Source organism: Lepisosteus oculatus, chromosome 6 (genome assembly GCF_040954835.1).
Source record: "Lepisosteus oculatus isolate fLepOcu1 chromosome 6, fLepOcu1.hap2, whole genome shotgun sequence".
Taxonomy (NCBI): Eukaryota; Metazoa; Chordata; class Actinopteri; order Semionotiformes; family Lepisosteidae; genus Lepisosteus; species Lepisosteus oculatus.
In genome coordinates this window covers 27,251,443-27,273,373 of record NC_090701.1, presented here as the reverse complement: position 1 = coordinate 27,273,373, position 21,931 = coordinate 27,251,443, and the positions used below count along the sequence as shown (strand labels likewise).

The 21,931-nt window shown below is 42.4% G+C and overlaps 1 protein-coding gene across 5 annotated transcripts in view; it reads right to left on the bottom strand.

Annotated features, from left to right (window-relative positions):
- The window catches only part of arhgap39 (Rho GTPase activating protein 39), a 140,568-nt gene that overhangs the window by 49,181 nt on the left and 69,456 nt on the right, over nt 1-21,931 (bottom strand). For 4 of the 5 annotated variants that reach the window (XM_015354221.2, XM_069191127.1, XM_015354219.2 and 1 more), the window contains exons 2-3: nt 16,666-17,103; nt 2,205-3,687 (exon numbers count right to left, since the gene is read on the bottom strand). In XM_015354221.2, coding sequence (XP_015209707.1) covers nt 2,205-3,687; nt 16,666-17,103 — 1,921 coding nt within the window. The remainder of the gene's footprint in view (nt 1-2,204; nt 3,688-16,665; nt 17,104-21,931) is intronic. The other variant, XM_015354223.2, reaches the window with a different exon arrangement.

Here is a 21,931-nt window from a genome sequence, read left to right as displayed (position 1 = left end):
GATTAAAACGGGATCACAGATTGTTTATGCCATAGGCTTACTGTTGATTAAAGCAGTGTTTAAGGCAAATTGTACCAAATCGATTAAGCAGGAACTCCAGGGAGCCCAAAGTTTACAAGCTGAGAGCAGAATTCAGCTAGCACACTGGGGTGAACTATTTCACACTTCTGAAGAGTGCTATGGCATCTGTAATGTAGTCAGGACCTCAGACTAATGTCTTAACTGAAGGATGGCATCTTCTGCAGCACACATTTCTTTAGTTACCACTAACTAAAGTGGTAACTGGCATTTCCAGAGGAAAGGGCATCACCTACCAATATCACTTATGCAACTGGTTTTCCTTGGAGGTCTCCCATCCCAGGACTGCCTAAACCACCCTTGTTTAGATTCTGGTATCTGACAAGATCAGGCTACGGGGTGGTCATGCAGCTGTAGTTCAAACTGTGCAACATGCAACCCTTTGGGACTCCCTCGGGGGAATTCTGGGAAGCCAGAAATATAATTTACTGTATATGAAACATGAAATGTTTTTGAATACTTATCAGCCATTTTTAATTGATTTTATTTAAGTGTCCAATCGATTCTGGACAGCTTGTGCTATCATATGGCAACACAAACAGCAGAAGTAGCATGTCTAACTCAAGAGGAGTACCTGATCAAAGTAAGCTCTGGTAGAGGGAGGGCATTTTGTCAAGCACTTTGGTCAAGTGAAATCTGCAGACAATAAAGTAAGGAGTGTTGTGGCTGGCCACAGGCTCTGAGAGCATTTTCAACAACTGAACTAAGACAGCATCTCTTTGCTCACTTAGTTCAGGTGGGAGTTTAATTCATTTTTTTCACTTAGTATAGTTGCTCTCACTTCATCTTGGAAGTCCCTGTCTCTGCTGGTTTTTGTTTCAATTGGGTTCTTGATTTAGCAGTGCAAACTGGTGTCTGTAACTGATCTAGTTGCTGGCTTAGAGTTTACTTCTACACTCAGACCTTGGTTACAACAATAGTCTAATGAGTGTGTTATTTTTAACAGCTTCACACAGAACTACATGTAGTCTCTCCTCAACTTGTTAATTAATATTTGCTCTCTTATTTCTGACTTAACAGCTTTTGAGCAGTTGATGAACCTGCACAAGTGTGAAAGACACTGTATCAGACACTCCCAATATGAGTCAGTGTTTTCTTGCTGCTTAGGTCCAGTTGGTTATACTTTGGAAGGAACACCTGAAACCACCTAATTATCACAGAGATACCTAGTACAAAATCTCATTAATCTTTTTAAGAGCTGAAAGCTAATTTAAACAAAGGCCTCAAACACAAAATAGAAAACAATAGCCTATGATTAAAAACTTGGCTGGATTAAAAGCCAGTTTACACCACTGTATAACAGAACCAGGTCTAAGAACCACTGACTGGGTCAATTACTCTCTCATTTTCTGGCTTTTTTTCCATAAAAAGGCCCAGGAATCCTGAGTGCTGGCTTTGCTGTATGCAGGGTGAGGGGATAATACATTATTTTTCTTTCATTTTGCTATTCCTGCTGGGTGATCCTCCCTGCTGAGGCCTTCGATTGACTTTCTTCCCACCTACTGCAGCAGCAACACAATTGCTGTTTTGCTGCTGGACCGATTTTGGTTTTATTAATTGTTCTCAGCCTGGTACAACTGTGTCACAGTTCAATAGAGCAGCAACTATCAATACCGCTTAAAGATCAGGGCAAACTGCTCAATGTACAAGCCCTCACAAGTCAAGGAAGGACTTGCCTGCCATACATTAGAAATTTCAAGCACTGGCAGCAAGAAAGGATTTTTAATGCTGACCGCTGAAGAGTTCTTTAAAGTGAACAAATTGGTGCTTCGTGAAAAGCAGGAAAGCAGAAATAATGGCCCCATAATTAGCTTGCAATTCTCTTTAGTCGCAGGGCAATTATACAAGGTTATTTATCTTAGCAGTGGTGCAGGGAGGTCATGAGGAGGGGACTGCAGACAGGTGTTAACCCGCTCCACACCACACTGACATCCACACACAGCTCTGACCACATCAGGAATCAAAGCAGGTGAAATGTCTTGATTAGGATTACACTAACAGCTCAAAAGCATACTGACATTTTCTTTTAAAAAAAGCTGGATGTTGAGAGGTGGTGGAGGGGGCATGTTTGGCCATTGATTGTGGATGTCTGAGGACAAAGGGATGAGATTTCTCTCCTTACTGACCTGTGAGGGGTGCAAGTATGGCTCCGGTGATGCCAGGTTGGTCTGCACTGACAGGCTCTTCTCCAACAGCACCTGGGGGAAGCCCAGCCTCTCGAATGTGCTGCGCTTCCAGTGGCGTCCATCTTGCTGTGCCAATGCCTCGTCCTCGCTGAATGCCCTCACCACGGGGCCAGGCAAGGGCAGGGGCACGGCGCCGTCACTCTCGTACCCGTCCTTGGCGCCCCCTCCATGCGACTGCTGGTTCTGAGATACACTCCCCCCTCCACCCCCACCCCCTTGCTGCTGCTGCTGCTGTTGTTGCTGAGCTGCATCCCAGCTGCTGCGCTGCTTCAGCTGGTGCACTTGCTGGGCTTCCCAAGCCAGCCGAGCGTGAGCCAAGAAGGACTCGGGATATGCAGAGTGGGGCGAGTCAGGCACCCGGCCACTGCCCCCTCCCTCGCAGTCACTGGGCCCCTCCCCGCAGTGGGCTAGCACCTCTTGGGGCAGAGAGGGCTTGCGGGTCTTGCGTTTCCGGTTACCAGGAGAGTAACCACCCCCTGTGGAGGAGGAGAGGGAGTCATGTTGGCTGCTGCTGGACCAGGACATCGAATCCTCATAGTGTAGGCGCTGTCGCAGCTCACCCATCTCCCCACCTCCTCCACCTGTCCCTCCGCCGCCTCCCATCTCTCCCCTACTGTAGTCACATGCAGATCGGGGGTCCCTGATCAGAGACTGGCTGTGCTGCAGGGTATAGGAGCCCCCGAACCCACCGTATCCCCCAACCATGCCTCCTCCTACCCCAGGGTTGGCTGTCTGGTACCGATGCAGCCGGTCAGCAGTCTTGAACCGGGGGCTGGAGCCTGACTGCTCCACATAGACCAGCTGCTTCACGTACTCCTTCCCTGCCGGACTATACTCCAGGCTCATGGACTTCTCTGGACACTTCTGCTTGGTGAGCACCAGCTGCTGGAAGGGCGAGTGATGGGAGCCCTGCTTTGGGGAGTGGAAGAGAGGCAATTGGGACTTGCGGGCTGGAGATTTCTGTTGCGGGGAGGGGGATGGTGATGAGGAGCAGGCCTTGCTGTAGGGGGAAGCCTCGCAGTGCATGTCCGTGGGAGGCTCCTCATAGATAGGGGGCTGGTACTCAGAGGGAGGCTCCTCGTACAGGGGTGGTTCATAGGCGTAGCGGGGCGAGGGAGGCTGGGAGTCACCTGAGGCGCGCCGCAGCTGCCCTCCCCCGCCTCCCCCCAGCAGGGGTGACCCCCCTAGATCAGCCCGCTTCAGGAATGGTGACTGACGGCGCTCAGGGTAGAAGACAGAAGGGCTGTCTGGCTCAGGGGGGGCGTTCCCGGACGAACGTCGTGAGCGAGTCCCACTTCCCGTTCCAGAACCCTCACAAGGGGAGAAGCCGTTGCCCTGGTGGGACAAAAAGCTGGGCTCGCGGTCTGTCACCTTGATCAGCATGCGCTCCTTGGTGCCTGTGTTCCAGCGGAAAGGAGACGTCCTAAGAAAGACAGAGAGGACAGCCATGTCAATATTCTTGACACTTGATTGTGTGTGTCCCTGTTTCTGGTCGCAAGGAGCTACACTGCTCTAGCCCTCTTAAACATTCAACCATTCCTTGGGTTCTTCTCTCACTAACAGAGACCAGAGCAGAACTAACGCTAAGGTCTTTACTGAGCTCCTTATGAGCAAAGCTGGTGATTGCAGCCGTTGAGACAGATGTCAAATGGAAGCATATTGAAGACTGAGAGCCGCAGAATAACAAAGTCTACAGAGCAAGATGAACTTCTCATCAGATTCAAGAACAGAAGACCTAGATTAGAATTTGCTCAAAAGAACATAGAAGAACCTGGAGATGCTTTTCTGCCTCTGGCATTGGTTCACTCATCTATTGATGATGACGATGATAATGGCAACAGCAAAATGAATTCTGATTTTGCAGAAACACTGTGTTATTCTGCTGTAGAAAATACATGTATTCCTATACTTATTAGGTAGCTTCACAAGACTGCTTTACAAAACATAAAGCCTGTGCACAACCAAGCAGTTGATTGGGAGAAAAAATGGAAAGTCTTGGAAAGACTGGATCTCCAGATTTAAGTCCATTTTGCATCCTGAAGAAAAAAACTGAAGACAGACAAACTCAAGAGTAAGCAGGAACACAAATGGCTGCAGCAAAGCATCTCGAATGATTACATAGGTTGTCAAATATTACAGTATGTTTTTGCTATATTATTGTCAAATGTAGCATTATTTACCCTATTTACCCAAACATTAAACATATATTGTATATATCATCCTTATTAATCTCATGATCACGCATACTCTACTCCTTATTTACCCATGATTGTGTCACCAGGCATAACTCAAACTCCATCATTAAGTTTGAGGATGATACAACAGTCATCTGCCTGATCACAGATGGTGAAGAGTCTGCGTACAGGGAGGAGGTTGAAACCAGGAGCAGGAGAACAACCTCTTTCTGAACATCAGTAAGACTAAGGAGATGATTGTGGACTATAGGAAACACACGGAAGGAGATCAAACACCTATATTAATAGAACTGCAGTGGAGAGGGTCAGCAGTTTTACGTTCCTGGGAGTTAACATCTCAGAGGACTTAACCTGGACCCACCACACCAACACCGTGGTCAAAACAGCATGGCAGCACCTATTCTTTCTCCGTAGGCTAAAGACGTTTGGCATGCCGTCACATATCCAGGCCAACTTCTATAGGTGCACTATTGAGAGCATCCTGACTGTTTGCATCACTGCCTGGTATGGGAACTGCTCCGCCTGGGATCGCAAAGTACTGCAGAGGGTGGTGAAGTCAGCGCAGCTCATTACCGGCTGTGAGCTGCCAAACGTCCAGGATACTCAGCTAGATACTCAGTTAGATGTCTTAAGAAGGCCAGGTCCATTCTCAAGGACCACAGTCATCCCAGTCACAAACTGTTTTCTCTCCTTCCGTCCGGTAAATGGTACCGAAGCATTCGGTCAAAGTCCAACAGATTAAGGAACAGCTTCTACCTCCAGGCAATAAGACTTCTAAATAGCCAACCTGCAGCTCCTTTAGCAAATCACCCGTAATGGCTACATGGACATACAGTTTTAATTGTATTCAGCATACTGCGCTACTTGTATATATTGCATACACCATGGACACATAGCAACACTATTCATATTGAGTTTTATGCAGTTTCTATTACATTATTATCTATTATTATGTAACCTCATTTTTGTAACCTTAATTTTGTGATTTTTGTGATTCTTGTGATTTTTGTGAGCTTGCAGAAAAGACATTTAATTGACAGGAACTACTGCTGTACGCTGTATTGTTGTGCATTTGATAAATATGATTGATTTAGTTTGATTTTGATTTTACAAATTGAATGAATGTTTTGCAAAAATAACAGCAAAAATACAGACCTTGTTCTCCTAGTACTTCCAAGGGCATTGTATCTTGTTTCTGCTGCATTTAATATGAGCTTTTAACTTAAGTGATTACACATCCTTACTTGTTAGAAAACCTGCAGTAAAATAAAATGGGACCTTGGTGTCAAGAATTTAAAAAAGGAAAAGGAATTGGGACAATGCGTTTTCAGGGAGGGCCTGGGCACCTGGGCATCACTTAACCTCTACACGCCAGAATAAAATTTTCCACACAAGGTTGCCTCTCCTGTTCCTCTGCCTTTCTTCCTTTCTGTTCACCTCTCCAGTGTAACAATTCCCACTCCCATTCCCAAAGCAAACGTAGAAGAAAACAAACTCTGCCACTTATCTCCAAATCAATTGCTTTCAGTCACTCTGTTCCTGTTTCACCTCTCCCCATTCCTCTCATTCCCAATGTTCATTCTTCCTCTCCCTCTCTTCTTCTCATTCTCTTACCCTCTTTTCCTCTTATAAAGTATTTATACTTTAAGTATCAGGATGTGATCAGTCTAAATCAGACTGCGCCACACCTCTAAGACAGATGACTAAATCTGGCGTTCCCTCACCATCAGACTATTATACCGATCACACAGTTTAGTTCACACACAAGATCACACAGTTAAGTGCTTGTCTTCATTTAAAGCACCTATTTATAATGATAACTTCATCATGTCAGCTAACAACAATGCATTAAGGTGGGACTTGAAAAGCAATGTAGTAAAAATAAGTAATTGGGAATTTAAGTATAGTAATTTTTATGAAATTAGAGAGCTGCAACAAAACATAAAAGGTAAAAAACCAACAAGAAAGAAGCCATTTGGACCATTTAGCACATTTGGAAATGAGTACTTAATTGATCTGAAGGTCTAACCCAGCCGATTCTTAAAAAGAGCCAGGTTATTGGCCCTAACAACATGGCTGGAAAGTTTCTTTGATATTCCCACAATTTTTTGAGTAAAGAAAATTAGTTGCTGGTAGCTTATTATACTGAGCATCATATACGGATGTTTTTGAAGGAATCCAGGATACTGGCTTTAACAACATGGCTGGAGAGCTTCTTCTTCTTGAAATTAATTGACTCCCCAAACCCTTTCCGTATGTTTTTTTCCTCACAATGAACAACAGACAGTGTTAGGTTCAAACCATAAATACTCTATGAAAGAATGTTTTTTTGCACATTTCACTGTAAACAATTGAAATATATCGTCAAGCAGAACCTCATAAAAAACACAAGGAAGAAAGTGATTGCATGCATATTTTTCCCCAAACCCCTTTGGTCTGAAGTGTTCCATCTACACTGACACAAAACACTGAGACATTACACAGATTTAGTAGTGAAGCAACAAGAAATGTTGCTGAGGAGTACAGAGTGGACCTGAAGTACAATCCTTGGGGATGTTTACCTGGATAATATAAAAGATAATCCATTTTATGCTAATTTACCATGCACTCACTGTTGCTTTCCTCTGTTTTACAAATCGCACTGCAGATATAATTAAAGGAACTATGCTTTCATAGTAAATACATATGATGATATATAAGAAAATAGAACTGTTATAAACAATATGAGGCCATGTGGCCCTTCTAGCCTTTTTGTTAGTAGCTAACGGATCCAAAAATCTCTTCCAGCTATTTCTTGAAAGAAGAGTATCAGCTTTAACAATATGGCTAGGTAGCTTGTTCCACAACACTCTGGGCAAAGAAGAGCCTCTTGTTTTCAATTCAAAATGCACTTCCACTTATGTCCCCTAGTACAAAACAGTAGAAAATCAACTCCTGCACACAATCAAGAACTGCCCACATCCGAGTCTCCTGACTAGGCTAAATCAGAGCCTAAATCATTACATGCAAGTCTAATGCTGTAACCATAGAGTGTTTCATTTCCACTGATGCAGCTTGGTGCGATGATGAGCACACACAATCCTACCTGATGATGCCCACGGCCACAGACAGTAGAGAGATTATCAGTCCCATTCCTTAAAACTCAGAGTCCGGGATCTTTCAGCTCCTACCTCTGCGCAACCATAGCCAGGGAGCGAGGGTGAAATGAAATGAAAAAAATGAACAAATAAAGCACCAGAAAACAGCAAGAAAAAAAAAACTACCCAGGATTCTCCGTCTAGGGGATGTGATTCATGCCATTTCTGCCCACATGTGCAAGTTCTCTGAGAGCCAGTGATTCAGCTGCTGGCCCACACATCCTGCCAATAATACCCTTTTCATTGGGTATGTAAAATATAAAGGCAGTGTTTGGAAGAATATGAAATTGGAAAATTAAAAGTGTTTTACAGACGTCTGCCTCTAACACAGGACTACAAACGCTGCGCCTGTACATAAAACGGCAACAACCCAACGACTGGGGCCTGCACACGTTTAAGAGCCACTCCTGTGGCCAGAGTGATTTTCAAAAGTGATGCGCTCTAGTGCTAAATTTTCTGAAAAAATAAATGTATAACTTTGGAGCAAAATACTGAAGCTAGAAAAGGTGTATCTGTGTTTCTGTGTAGGTCGTGCTTCATTGCAGGAGAGAAGTGCATGGTCTTAAACAAACTGTGTCAATATTGTTTGGTATAAAGGAAACGTTCAGATAAACTATATCTGTAGTTACTGTAGTCACTGTCTCACAGTACAAAAATGGGGACCATGGAAGAAATTAACAATCCAGACTGTCTGACATCTTAGACTTTGTAGCTAAATTGTCTGAGAATGCAGTCAGTATGGGTATTCAATACAAGAAATCAATACAGACAGGTCGAAAGAACTATGGATTATTAGCATTGTTTTCTGATTTTTTTAAAAAGTGACTATAACAATTCAATGTTGAAATAAGCTGGTCTGACACACAGATGGTATTCAGACCTTTGCACTGTTTTTGCATTTTGTTGCTTTAAAGCTTGCAGTCATAACACTTTGAAGCAGCAATGAATATGTTATATACAAGTACAGTACACATTCTATTCTGAATGTAATGATTAATAAAGTAATACAGTAAAGTATTCAAATTCTTTGGTTTGGTAAACCAAAATAACCTTAACAAGCTACACAATTCGTTGAGCAGCCTCTGTGCAATTACATGGCATCCTATCAATAGTGGTTCTCAAGATTTCAGAACAAAGGTTAGTTGGTCAGCTAAAGAATTTAAAGCAAAAATTTAACCATGAAGATTAAGAAGCTTTCAAAGCAAGGCACTGTACAGTATGTACCACAACACCAACAAACGGAACAGAGTTACAGATGGCCATTATTTCGATCAATGCTAAAGAGTCTGGATGGGCTCTGGATAGGATAAAGCTGGAGAGTTCCACTGAGTTGTGCTCAGTCCTTCACTTTATTGCCATCACAACTAGTTGCACGGAATTTTGTTCGTTGAGCTCATACAATTAGACATACAACACAAATATACACCATAAAGCCAATAACAGAATGCATCCACTCAACACATTCACGCACGATCCTAAACATACATCAGTAATAAGATAAACAGCAGTGAGATAAATAATACTGAGGCTTGATGGAGTAACAATAAGCTGTGCAAAAATATCCAAAGTTAAAGTGGAGAGTTTATGCATCTCACCACCTTCGGGTAGGTGCTGTTACAGAACCTAGCGGTCTTTGTCTTAATAAACTGGAGCTGCCGACCGGAGAGAAGCAAAGTAAACAGAGGCTGGGCAGGTGGGAAGGGTTGGCAAGGGTCTTTTGAGCTTTTTGTTTCCGTCTAGAGAGGTGGAGTAAGCCCACAAGGTGAATATGGCATCCTACTGTACATTCTAGATTGTTCTGATAAAAAGCCCCCACAGCTGTTCTATAAAGGAAATGATGCACAGATTACAGGAGCTTGGAAATGGTGGAGCCCTAAGCTTGAAATGGGAACCTGAGTTCCCCACAGCGTCAAACACTCTTGGAACCCTCTTTGCAAACAGGTAAGGTTAAAAACGTGAGAGGAGTCTGATCTGGAGGTTCAGAAGCTTAATCACCTCCTTAATCACCTCCTCCTTAATCACCTCCGGAATGATTCCGTCCTTGGTCGGATCCATGGCCAGTTTGTCATTTCATCCCCTAGCTGTCTGCCACAAGTCTGTGTTTTAAAAACGAGACCTGATATCAGTCCTTAGCCCAGTCCCATGCTGTAGCTCCCAGTTTGGTGGAAGAGAAGAAGCATGTGAGGCACACAGCAAAGCAAACGGAAACTTAATCACCTGCTCTTTCACCCATGACACTTGGTCCCTAGTGGACAAGATGATCATGTGGCTAATCTGCCCCCGGCACATGGCCTGTCCTCTTCTTAGAGCACAGTAAAATGTGGCAACTTCATTCCATTTAACAACTTTATTAGTAATTAATTAAAATTAAAAAACAATAAGCATGAAAATATAAAGTCAAACAGTACAAATCTGTCTAGATAAACAGCAGTGGTCAATCTGATCATGTGGGAGCTTCCATGAGCATCCTTGAGGGGATAAAAACCATTGTATTACCAATATTGGTGACAGTTTTGAAAATGACCTGTACTCTTTTATCATAATATCTTTTAGCATGATATTATACAGCACTGCAGCCCAGCTGAAAGAACAGAATGATATCATATGGAGAACATCTACAGTAAAAGCCAGGAAATAACTAAAGAAATTTACTGAAATAAACTATCAATGGTATGAAACAGTCCTTTAATCAGCATCTCCATGTGGCTTTGAAGGGCCTGTGTTACAGAGCCTGGGAACTGGAATGCTGGGAGCTTGTCGGTGGCCGATTCACTGGAATCTCTCATGGAACAGCTTGAGCTTCCAGGATCAATACATCACTGAGTGTGTTTGTGTGAAAGTGACGGGTTTCCTCTCTTATTGTATGCTACTGTTGTCACATCTTCAGTCACTGCAGAATCCAGCTAATAAGCACAAAACAACACTGATGCTGCCAGCTTTTTTCAAGTATATGTGAAGTTCTGAATAAGAAACAAAACAAACATCACTCCTAATTTATGAAAGCCAGAAAAATCGAATTGAGTAGAAAGAGGGTTGCAAATTTTGAGTGCTGGACAAAGGTTCGAGTACTCAACTCGTCATCCACACTCATCTACTCTAGCCCAGCTGTCTACAGCTTAAAGCATTTGGTAACTGTTCATTTCCATCTTATCCTGTGTATACACAGTATGTCACCTGCAAACTGAGATCTCATGTTTAAACATACAGGATGTTCGAAAAGTGATTAAGATCTAGCCAATTAAGGACATAGCGATGATTCTTATGTTCTTTGTTCGCATCAGATTTCCTTAATGAGTGTCTGAAACAGAAAGGATCACTGATTTTGTTCCACTCTGCACTTTAACCATATACTTATGACCTAAAGAGGGCTGTGCACAGGAGATCCCCTGGCAATTTGAAGGAGCTGGAACTTTTTTGCAAGGAAGTGAAATTGAAATGTCCAGTTGTGCAAAGTTGATGGAGACTTATTCACAAAGGCTGTAATAAATGCAAAAGGTGCTTCCACAAAGTATTATTTGGGGGGGGGGGTGCACACTTTTGCAACCAGGGTGTGTAGGTTTTTTCATTTCAATTATTATTCCCAATAATTATCTATTTGTTTTTCTCTTGAAGTTTGTTGGTTGCAAGGTCACATTAAAGATGGAAAAATGTCTGACATGATTTATCTGCAATTTCAATAAGGGTGCGTAGACTTTTTATATCCATTGGAGTTCAGGTGGGTAGCTGCGTCAGCATGCGTAGGCTGCAAAGGAACAAGTAATAGGTTTATTCCATGCTGAAAAAAAGAAGAAAGAAAACACAACGTTTCGGCCGTGGAGCCTTCTTCAGGTATGGATTTTTCAGCATGGAATAAACCTATTACTTGTTCCTTTTTATATCCATTGTATATAATGACCATGTACTGTAACTGTTTTCATCCACCGATGAAGGGATAAAAGAAGCTGCCCAGACAGTAGCGTTAGGTGGAGCTCAGAATTATTGTTAAGCATTAGTATTGGGTTACATTACTGTTATGCACCTTCACTTAAGTGAATTACTTTGTGTAAAGAAATGAACTTCCTGGCAGCTGAAAACACATACTGGTGTGTTACTTACCTAACAAAACTTTGACTATTTTACCACGTTAGCCATTGGGACCGGACAATTCTAGTGTGATCATTCTGCCTTTAACCACATACAGACCAAGCACTTTTTTTAGGATCACTTTATTGGCCATATACAATTTCTTGCAGTAGGAATTTGTCTTTTCGCAAACCCCAACTTGCTCTCAATGAGACTCACAGACACACAGACAAAGAGAGAAGCTTGGGGTCAGAGCGCAGGGTCAGCCATTTATACGGCGCCCTTCAAGCAGCTGGGGTTAAGGGCCTTGCTCAGGGGCCCAACAAAGTAGCTTCCAGCCACTGGCACAAATCCTTAGCCACAGAGCCACCACACCACCTGTCAGTGGGATTGAGGTAGAAGCCGCAGTGTGAGGCAATTTAAAAAAAATGAGACATTTACTTTCTGATGAGACAGAAAGACTTTTCAGGCCAAATGCCTTGTATCCTTCAAGAGCTCATTCTGCCAGTTATTCCTGTTTATCTGTGACTGCTCCACTGTACACAACTCCACCAGGTACAAACACAATGGAGTTGCATGTGTTCAGACGGGCTTCATTCTGAAGATTTCCAGCTTCTACACCTATAGACATAAAAAGAGCTTTGCAATACCTAAGAAAGGTTACAAACCAGAGGAGACCATCTAGCCCTGCTTCGCAGTTCATAGTTAATTGATGAAAATATCTCATCCAGCTGGTTCTTCAAATAAGCCAAGATATTCAACAACATAGCTGTGTAACTTGTTCTTCAGTGAAAAATGTAATTAATACTGTAATGTGCAAATTTAACTTTATATCACTTGAATATTGCTTGAATTAAATTATACACTTTTAACTATTCTAAAATTTGACCTTTTTATTGCTTCCCTACATACTTTATAGGATGTAAACAATGTATGAATTTAAACACCTTAAAAGTCTTATTCATAAGAATCCTCTTGCATCTCAGTGTTTCCCACTTTGTATTTATAATTTACGTTTTTACAGCCTGCATTTAAAACATAGAATTTTTCTATATTAAATGTCTCCTGCCGAGTGCTTGCCCAATCCCGAATTCTATCTAAGACTTTTTGAATTTAATTTACAGTGTATGCTAATCCTCCTATATTTATAGCATCTCCACACATAGGAAACAGAAGTCAATTACTAGCTACAAGAACTGTTATCTGGCAAGCAGACAATGTCAATGTCTTCATCCTGCTTGGTTGTTCTCCCTCCAAGAATTAAAGAGGAATTGCAGTCCCAGTTTCTCAGAACAGTTATTAATTCTCAGTAACAAAATAAATTAATGGTTCCGCAAAACTTCAGAAATTCTGAATTCAGCACAAAATCTTAGAATTTATGAAAATACTGTATGGTGTTCATTTTGTCACAAACCACTGGTCTCGCCATGGGCTCAAATTGCGAAGTGAAGCAGCCCTTCCTGCTCACTAATCACTGTAATAACTAATTAGCGAATAACAACAGGTATTAGCGAATAACAACAGATTGTGTAGCACACATTTCACTGCAGAAATGTTCCAACACGATCTGTATGCAGTATTAACAAGTAAGTACTATTTGTCGGCAATATCTATTAAGAGATGAATTCACAAGCTTCACGTCACCGGAAGGTTTGTTGCCTCATTCTGAATTGCAGAGTATGGTGCTGTGCATACTTGGAAATTTAGCTTATTTTGTGATGTAAATCAAAGGTTTTACACACTACTATGTACATTTTGCTTTCATTTTTTATTATTGCACTCATTCATGTTGATTCTTTCTAACCCCAGCCTTGGAGCGCTGTGGGTCTTCTAGTTTTCTACCTTCTACCTCAGCTCATACTTGTTTAACAGAAGTGATTATTTTCTCATTTGGACTATTTTCATCCTTTTACCAGCTATGAAACCAATGTGTATTTAAAAAGAAGCCTCGAAAAGTTGCTGACCTGTGACACTTGAACACCAGAGTGGTGCTCTCTTTTTGAGCTTCTGGCACTGTTGCCATGGAAAATGCCGGTTCATACCCCGTGTGCTTTCATCATACTGACAGACACCCCCAGGTGGTTGGCCTACAGCTGATGCTGTGCTTAACCATCATTGGCCCTGCACAGCTACTGCACATGCTACAGTTTAACTGGGGGGCAACAGGGCAGTGTTTCTTCAGCCTCCCAGTGTTTTCAAAGGAGCTCGTGCAGACCAGCAGAGCACACACTACATCAGTAAGATCACACCAGGCAGGTACATGTTACAGGAATATCCTCCTTTGCTTTCTTTATTACATATCGATCAGGATATTGATGGCCAAGCAAAGTGGCAGATCCTCAAGGCAAAAAATCCCCAACAAAATAGTAAAGGAAAAATTATCTTGTTGAACACACCCAAGTATTCTACTGTATGTTAAACTCATTAGGAGCAAATCAATTACTGTTGATTTTACAATGTAATTTCTTTTTGTACTTTAAGAGACACTGAGGCAGTTTGTCGAGTGACACAGAGTAGCATAGGTAAGTTAACATATTCCAGCAACTATTCCACAGCATGATTAAATGCTGACACTATACCCTTGAATATATATTGATATATTTGTCCCACTTCATCTATATATATATACTGTATACCTGTTTGTATTGTCTAAACTTTTAAAACAGAATATCTTATTCTCTCCATATCTCGCTGACATTTCAGTTCTCCAGATGGATTGTGCTGAGGAAGCAGAGAGCTGGGAGGTCAGTTTGAGGGGCTCGTGGGGAGGATCTGGGGCTGGGCGCGAGAGCCGTCCCTGTCACCAGCAGTGTAGGGACGAATGTGGCTTTGCCAAACCCCACAAGCTGAGCTAGGCGAGCTGAGAGCCATGACAAAAGTTTTCATCGCAGTCAATCTGATGATTGGCCCCATAGGAGCACAGGTTGGGGGGGGGGGAGGCATTGTTGTGGACCATCCCAGTTCAGACAGATTTGTCTCAGACAACACCGATCTGACCTCTAGTCATTGCTGGGGCAGGAAGTAACAGACAAAAAGTTCTATCTGAAGGATATCCAATAGTTACAGGACATGTGAATACCTCTAGGGAGTTGCCAAGTCAATGGCTCACAATGTCACTTTCTCAGGTGTCAGACCATCTGGATGATGGTCTTAAAGTCACAGGTTGTGATCAATTATGAAAGATGACTGACCAATCACGGACCAGTAGGCTTTGGACACTGACACCACCTGGTGACTTCCTAACCAATCACTAACCGTATTTTTCATTGGCACGCTTGAATATTTCAATATTCAGAAGTAGCCACTCCCAAGTTTCTCCACCTATTAGTAACTTGCCCTGACCAAACAGTCACCCTTGTGAATTGAGAATTGAGAATTGAGAGACAGCAGGAGGCTGCCACAGGACTTTCTCTCTCTCCTCCCCCAGCATTCCAGCGCCGCACCAGGACTGGCTGACATCAGGCCGGCAGAGCACAGATCGGCCATCACTTACATAAGCCCAATCACCTGTTTCCTCATCCGACTGCATGGGAGTTACAAACCCACGGTATAATTCGATATTCAGCATTATCCAGCTCCAGAATCCAATTGCTAACCTAAAACATTTTAAAAATAAATTTTATTAATCTAAGTAACAGTATTTACTTTACAGTATATCTTAGTAACCCTCAAGTAAACAATCTGTAATTGTATCTAGGCATTTTGTTTTTATTTCTATGTTTTTTGTAGATATTGTGTGCATTAATAAATATATTGTGTGTATTTTGAATCCGTGCAGACTGCTTGTTGATCTGCTGATTGATCATGTAATTTACTGTTACAGTTAATAAATTGTGCCAGTAAATACACAAAACTCCACACAACCAGTCTTCACATTCTCTCCAACGCTCCTGTACTGCTAAATGTGTACGGTAACTGTGCATAAATACCTCTATGTAACTTTGACCCATATGTGACGTATCCCAGGACACTGCCTTTCACACCACAGCTTTGTAGCTCGGCACAAGCAACTAGAGATTCTTTGTGAAAAGAAGTGCGTCTTATTCTCAGTTCTAGATCTCTTTTTTTGTATTTTCTGTGGTGCCACTCTGAGCAGTAAACTGGATTGCCTATATTGAACATATTTGTTGCCTATATTTTTTGGAGAATTTTGTGAATAGCATGACCAAACCCCTTGTTGTTCCAAGCTAAAAAGCTAAAAAGATTCCGTTCTTGTTTTCACTTACAGACTTTTCCTTCCTGGTTTATTCTCTACATGTATTAACAGGATTAGATGTATGTGATTATATATATTTAGCACTGTATTGCAAAGTTTTGTTTTCTGATTATTATATCATTTTAGAGGTTCTTTATGTTGTCAGGAAGACTGCAAATCCCTGCTCTGAAAGCTAAAATATTTTACTTTTTAAAACACAGAAATCTTTAACTGCAAAGATTGTATAAGTACAGACCAATCACTGTACTGTGGAAGAGGGGAAGCATTATTGTTTCAGAACCTCAAGGCCACAGCCTGCAAGCTGTGATCAACACAGAATACCAGAGGGTTACAAAACTGCCAGAGGTTGAGCAGGCGATCCATGCAGATAGCCTGTTAGGGTGCCTATTCCTGAAGCACAGAGTGTGTTTAAAGGAGATGAAAGAGGGGGGTGAGCTCAAAGCAGCCCCAAACACAAGGACACCCAGAGGAAACCCACGCGAACCAGAGAGAACACACAAATACTCCATGTTTGAACCCAGGGCCCCAGCCCTGTGAGGCAGCAATGCTAACCACTGCTCCCCAATGCCTCCCAGCTGCACAGCTATTGGGCACCAAAAAATACCTCCTTCCTGTCTTCACAGTCCCAGTCCCTGTATTTCTCCTTCTCTCAGGTCTTACACTTTCTTCTCCTTCTCTCTTTCCTCTGCCTTCCGTTGCCTCCTGCTCTCTTCCCTCTGCCCTCCCACTTTTCTCCGGCCCTCCCCTCCCACACCTCAGCCCTTCCCACACCCTGAGTCCCATTCGCTCACCTCTCGGCCTCCTCCCTGCTCAGCGTGTTGGTCAGGCCCTGCTTTCCTCCGCTGCCGCCCCCTCCTCCTCCTCCCCCCGTCTCCAGCAGCTCCTGCTCCAGCGAGGAGGATGTGCTGCCCTCCCGGCTGACGGCGCTGTTCCTCCCGGGGCTGTTCTCGGCTGAGGCGCGAGGCGAGTCAGTGTTCTGCTTCAGAGTCTGCAGCTTGGCCAAGGGGATGATGTCACAGTTCTGGGGCCGGTGCCAGACAGTGCGCTGCGAGGAGGCGTTGTAGTAGTAGAAGCGGGAGGTGTTGGGGTCGAAGAGCTCCCACCACTGGTTGTCGCTGGTACGTTTGATGCGCACGCCCTGGGGGGGATCCCAGACGCATTCCCCTGTCAACAGGTTGGCGTACATCCGCTCTCGGGTGCGCGGCTCGATGATTTCCACCCATTCCAGCCTGGGGGAGAGAGAAGAGGCAATTCCCACCTGTGTTTTCAGCTCTTCCGAGAAAGGAACGCCATGGGCTGTGGACACTATCCCGTGTCGGTAAAGATAGCAGGATTTTTACTTTTTCTTAAAACAATGTGGTAAGGTAGATGGAGTTCCGTCAGGTGAAAAGAGGACTGAGTGAGTAAGAATATGGTATGTCTGAACTCATAACATCTGAGCTGATATCCCGTTCATTTTCTGATTTCCTATGAAAGTCAGATACGTAGAAGTTTCTCCCAGCACAGCAGGGATTTAGAAATACGACAGTAGAAATTATGAAAAAAGTACTGCAGCTGGTGAGTGAGACTGGGGATCCCTTCTTACAGCAGCTTTCAGATGGTACTGAGACACACACACACATAGTATACACACACGGAGAGACCTGATAAAGCTTAAGATTGTCAAGGTGAAAATATAGGCAGCTGTAGAAATTGATGGGTTGGGTTACAGTATTGAGGTGAAAAAGTCAAAACAGCTTTCTTGGGGAACAAGTCAGTGTTGCTGAGAAGGAGATGATTTATCTATAGAGTGCCTTGTGACATAGAATATTCAGTTTGAAAAATGGAAATACTTCAACATAACAGAGAAAACACATTTTACACATTAACATATAAACAGTACGTACACTGTACATTATACAAGAATTGACCATGCTAAAAGGCTACTTCATAGTATGCCTTAGAGAGTGCACGCGCATGTGCTTGCACCCAAGAATGGACACAGAACCTCTTTCACCTTCACAGCTCAATCCTCTCTTCTGCATCCTTGGATGTGCAAACATGGCCATGTGTTCTTATCTGTTCAACTCTAATCCCTGCTGTGCAGGAAGAAAAGGCAATAATTTAGCAGGCATTGCACCGATTGGGAGGACACTTAGCACAATTATTAGTTTGTGTGTATAAGAGGGGATTTTTCCATTCTCAGTTCTATTTCACAAGCACATCACGTAGCCTGCTGAGAGAGTGTCAGAGTGTGAGTGCCTGGCTCTGAGTGTCTGTGTGCGAACAGTCTGTCTACACGAGAGGTGGCACATTGCTCCAGACCCTGCTGAACAGCTTGGCAGAAACAGGGCTGCCTTTGTTTTTTCTTCACTGTTAGGGTACTGTTTCTGCTTTTTCTATTTAACTTTATGTTGTTCTTCCACAGATTAAGTACAGAGCCATTACACAGTAAAACTAGCAAGACTGATGCAGGGCTAATGACATGTACAGTATCTGATGCAACAGTGCTCACAGATCGAAGAAGACACAAACACCGCCCAGCCCTGTACCTCAGACACCAACCTAGAATCACTGCACAACTGCTCCCTTTAGCAGGCAATCATTTTCATGTGTTTCAATGGCAGTTTCAATCGACTGCCGAAACTTGAAAATCATCTTAAAGAGGCTGAATTTTCAGTGTTTTCATTCTAATGAAAAACTAAGACACATAACAGAAAGAAGAATATCTGAGCAGATGACAGTATACAATGCAGTGAGATCCATAAATGCAATGATGAGATAGTGTCCACTACACTGTAATATTTCTCGGCATGAAGCACTCCATATTTATATTTATATTGAGTTTGTTATGACCAGCCAGCTTGAGAGTGTTACGCAAAATTAAAAACAAAGTACAAGAGTACACAAGCAAGGCAGGCTGTAACCAAACAGGTAAAATCCTATTTAAAAAGATACTTTTAGGAATGTATAGCAGAGATTTTCTCCCTTAGAAAACAGCAAATACAATTTCTGGAAATCTTGGCAACGTTTATAACCAATTTAGCTTGGTAAGAGTAAGTCAAGCTTGTCATTGTAGCAAATTTTCAGTTGAAAATCTTCAAAAACTTGAACACAAATACCTCAGGTCAGCTGTACATGAGCAGTCAATATGATGGGGTAGCTAATCCATTACATTTACCAATCAAATATAATTGACTCGTTGTATGGTGTTTCTTTTCATTAACATCATTTGCTCTCTACAAACCCATTAAACAAAAAGGCTACTTGATGTACTGCAATATATGATCCTAGATTAACTTAACAGCTAACATTTCAGTAGAGGATCACCACAGAACCGTGTTTTACATAATGACTAAACATGCCTAAGTATTTTACAAAGCAGTGTACATACTAAGAGAGCTTGTGACACATGACACATACATTCTTTGAGCTTATCATATATAGAACATATATCCTAAAGAGCTTGTCATATGGAACATATACCCTGATGACTTGTCATATGTGGCACATATATGTGGTCTAGGAGGCAATATAACCATTCACCCTAAGCATTGGTGGGAAAAATACATTCTATCCTCTTCAAACTTGCACCACAGCTCTCATACACATGAAGACTTCTTTTTAGTGTGTATAAAAATCAATTTGTTTTTATCAAGTTAAAATTAGCTTTTCATTGTCATGTAACAGACTCCTTGTTCATTTGTACGTAATACAAAAAAATATTTATGCACCTTTATTTGTAAACCAGTATACTTATTAAATACTTATTTTTACAGATATCCATCTGAATATTTACTACCTACAGCTCCGGTGGAAAATACCTTGACCATTCTGTACATGTGCCCTATCTGGCCAGCAGGGGTACCTCCATCCAGCATGGATACAGTAAAGAGAACAAGGTGCTAAACTGTACCTCCAGTTCAGGTGCCAGTTTGGGATGCATGCAAATACTGAACAGCTGTCTCTGCTAGGGTTAAACGTTTGAACAGTCCAAAACTTTGCCCCACCACCACTGGTCACACCTGTTATTAACATAGTGTACCATGTAAGCCCCACATTCTTCAGTCTGGCCATAGTAACATGGTCCAGGGGAACTATTATCAGGCCTTGCTGCAGAATTCTAATGTCTATTAATGGGAAGATGGTTTAGGGTCAACAAATTACAGGGATTAAGTGTTGGGCTAATACCATTCTACCTAACAGTACCCCTGGGTTATGGTCTAAGGCTGTAATCCTCTCCTTGACTAAACAGAGATGGCTTGCGGAATGCAGTTTCTTTATCTTTGAAATGCCCATGCCTTCACTTCCAGAGCAATCACAAAGGCTGTCTCTAAAAAAGTGTTTTTTAATTGCATGATGGCGCGATTGTTAATTCGGTACTTGTAGAAAGTCCGGGAACGATGGCACCATGTAATGTAGGGCATGAAGCCAGCAGGCGCCATGTGGTCTTCTGCTGAATGGTGTCAACTGAATTGTTTGGTTACAGAACATTAAATAAAGCAAGAACTGTTAAGATGTTCCAAGGACAACCTGCTGTGTGTTCAAAATGACTATTACATGACTATTATTTATTCTGGTTGTAACCTATGAAACTTGCAACACTTTGAACAAGGGTAACTAGTACTGCCTATGGAACTTTGACTCTTGAGGTCTGGAGCTGGGGACCAATGCAGGAGAAAATCACCCCCTCGGGCTCAGGCATATATCCTCCATCTAGCATGGACACAAACTGCTGAGGCTTTAAGGCTGGAGCAGTAACTGAAAGATAATGTAAGTACTTATCTGTACTGCCTGCCATGGAAAGGTGTCTTTTTCACTTGGTTTACATTCAATTAAAACCCAAAATGCTCTTTCCTAGAGACTTCCTAGCCAGTGAGAAGCCAGGTTCATCTCAAAAACCCCTCAGCTCAGGGATACAGAACAGCGAGGTTATCAATGTCCACCAGATGAAGAATTCAATGTGGAATTCTAGCACTGGTAACTATTGCAACCGTGTCTTTATTCTTCACTGTTTTTGTATATTTTAATTTGGAACAAAGTTGGAAAAAGTAGCCAAAAAAATAAAATGACCTCTACAACCACTCCACCCTGCCAAAATAGAAAAAAGAGTACAGAAGCCATGTTCTAAAAATCTAGGATGAGAGCTGTCCGTCATAGGCAGGTGCTGAAATAGGTGTGTGTGTGGAAGAGGACAGAGGAATGGTGATATGGCAAATATGAGTATTATTAGCAGAAAAAATGCTTCTCTCCTTAGCCAGGACAGGCAGGTGCTCTGTATGGCTCTCACACACTAAATCTCAGTGCTCAGCAGCAGCTCTTTGCTTCTAGTGGGGAGGGATGAGAAGAGAGCTGGTACCTCTACCCCTTTACACTCTGAAATTGAGTTGCCAATCACAGTAACTCCTACAGAATTAAGCACAGACGTGATTAAGTGTGATCCATACCTCTGCATACAACAACGCCAGCCTGTCACCATAACAGTAGCTCGCTTTTACTTAAAATTCTCCAAAAGCATCACGCAATGATACTCATATAAAACACTGTCATGACTATAATAAATAATGTACATTTAATTTTAAAAAGTTGATCTTATTTATTCACTGACATATTGTGTATCAGTACTGCACTGCAAAATGTCACTGTGGACTCCACGTCATTTTCTCATTAGAACAGCCTGAAGGACAGTCCTGGCTCAGAAATCATCCCCTGTCTGACTGCTCTGCTCTAAAAGCAGAGGCCAGTCCCTTTAAAATGAGTATTGACCATTCCTGGGTACTGTGCCCGGTCAGTCTCTGACAAGGGGAAACACATGGCGCTATTGAACACCGAACTGATTGAATAAAGAAAGATTACAGCACAGGCTGCGTCTTCAAGCTTTTTCTTCAAAACCAAGAACATGAGGCACTTTTGTATCCAGAAGGTTGTGAGAATATGGGATGAGCTACCCTGCCATGTTGTTGAAAACAATACCTTGGTATCTTTCAAGAAACTTCAGGATAAGAACCTTGGATCAATTAACTACTAACTGTCAAACAGGATTAATGTCTTGAATGGCCTCCTCTTGTTTGCAACTTT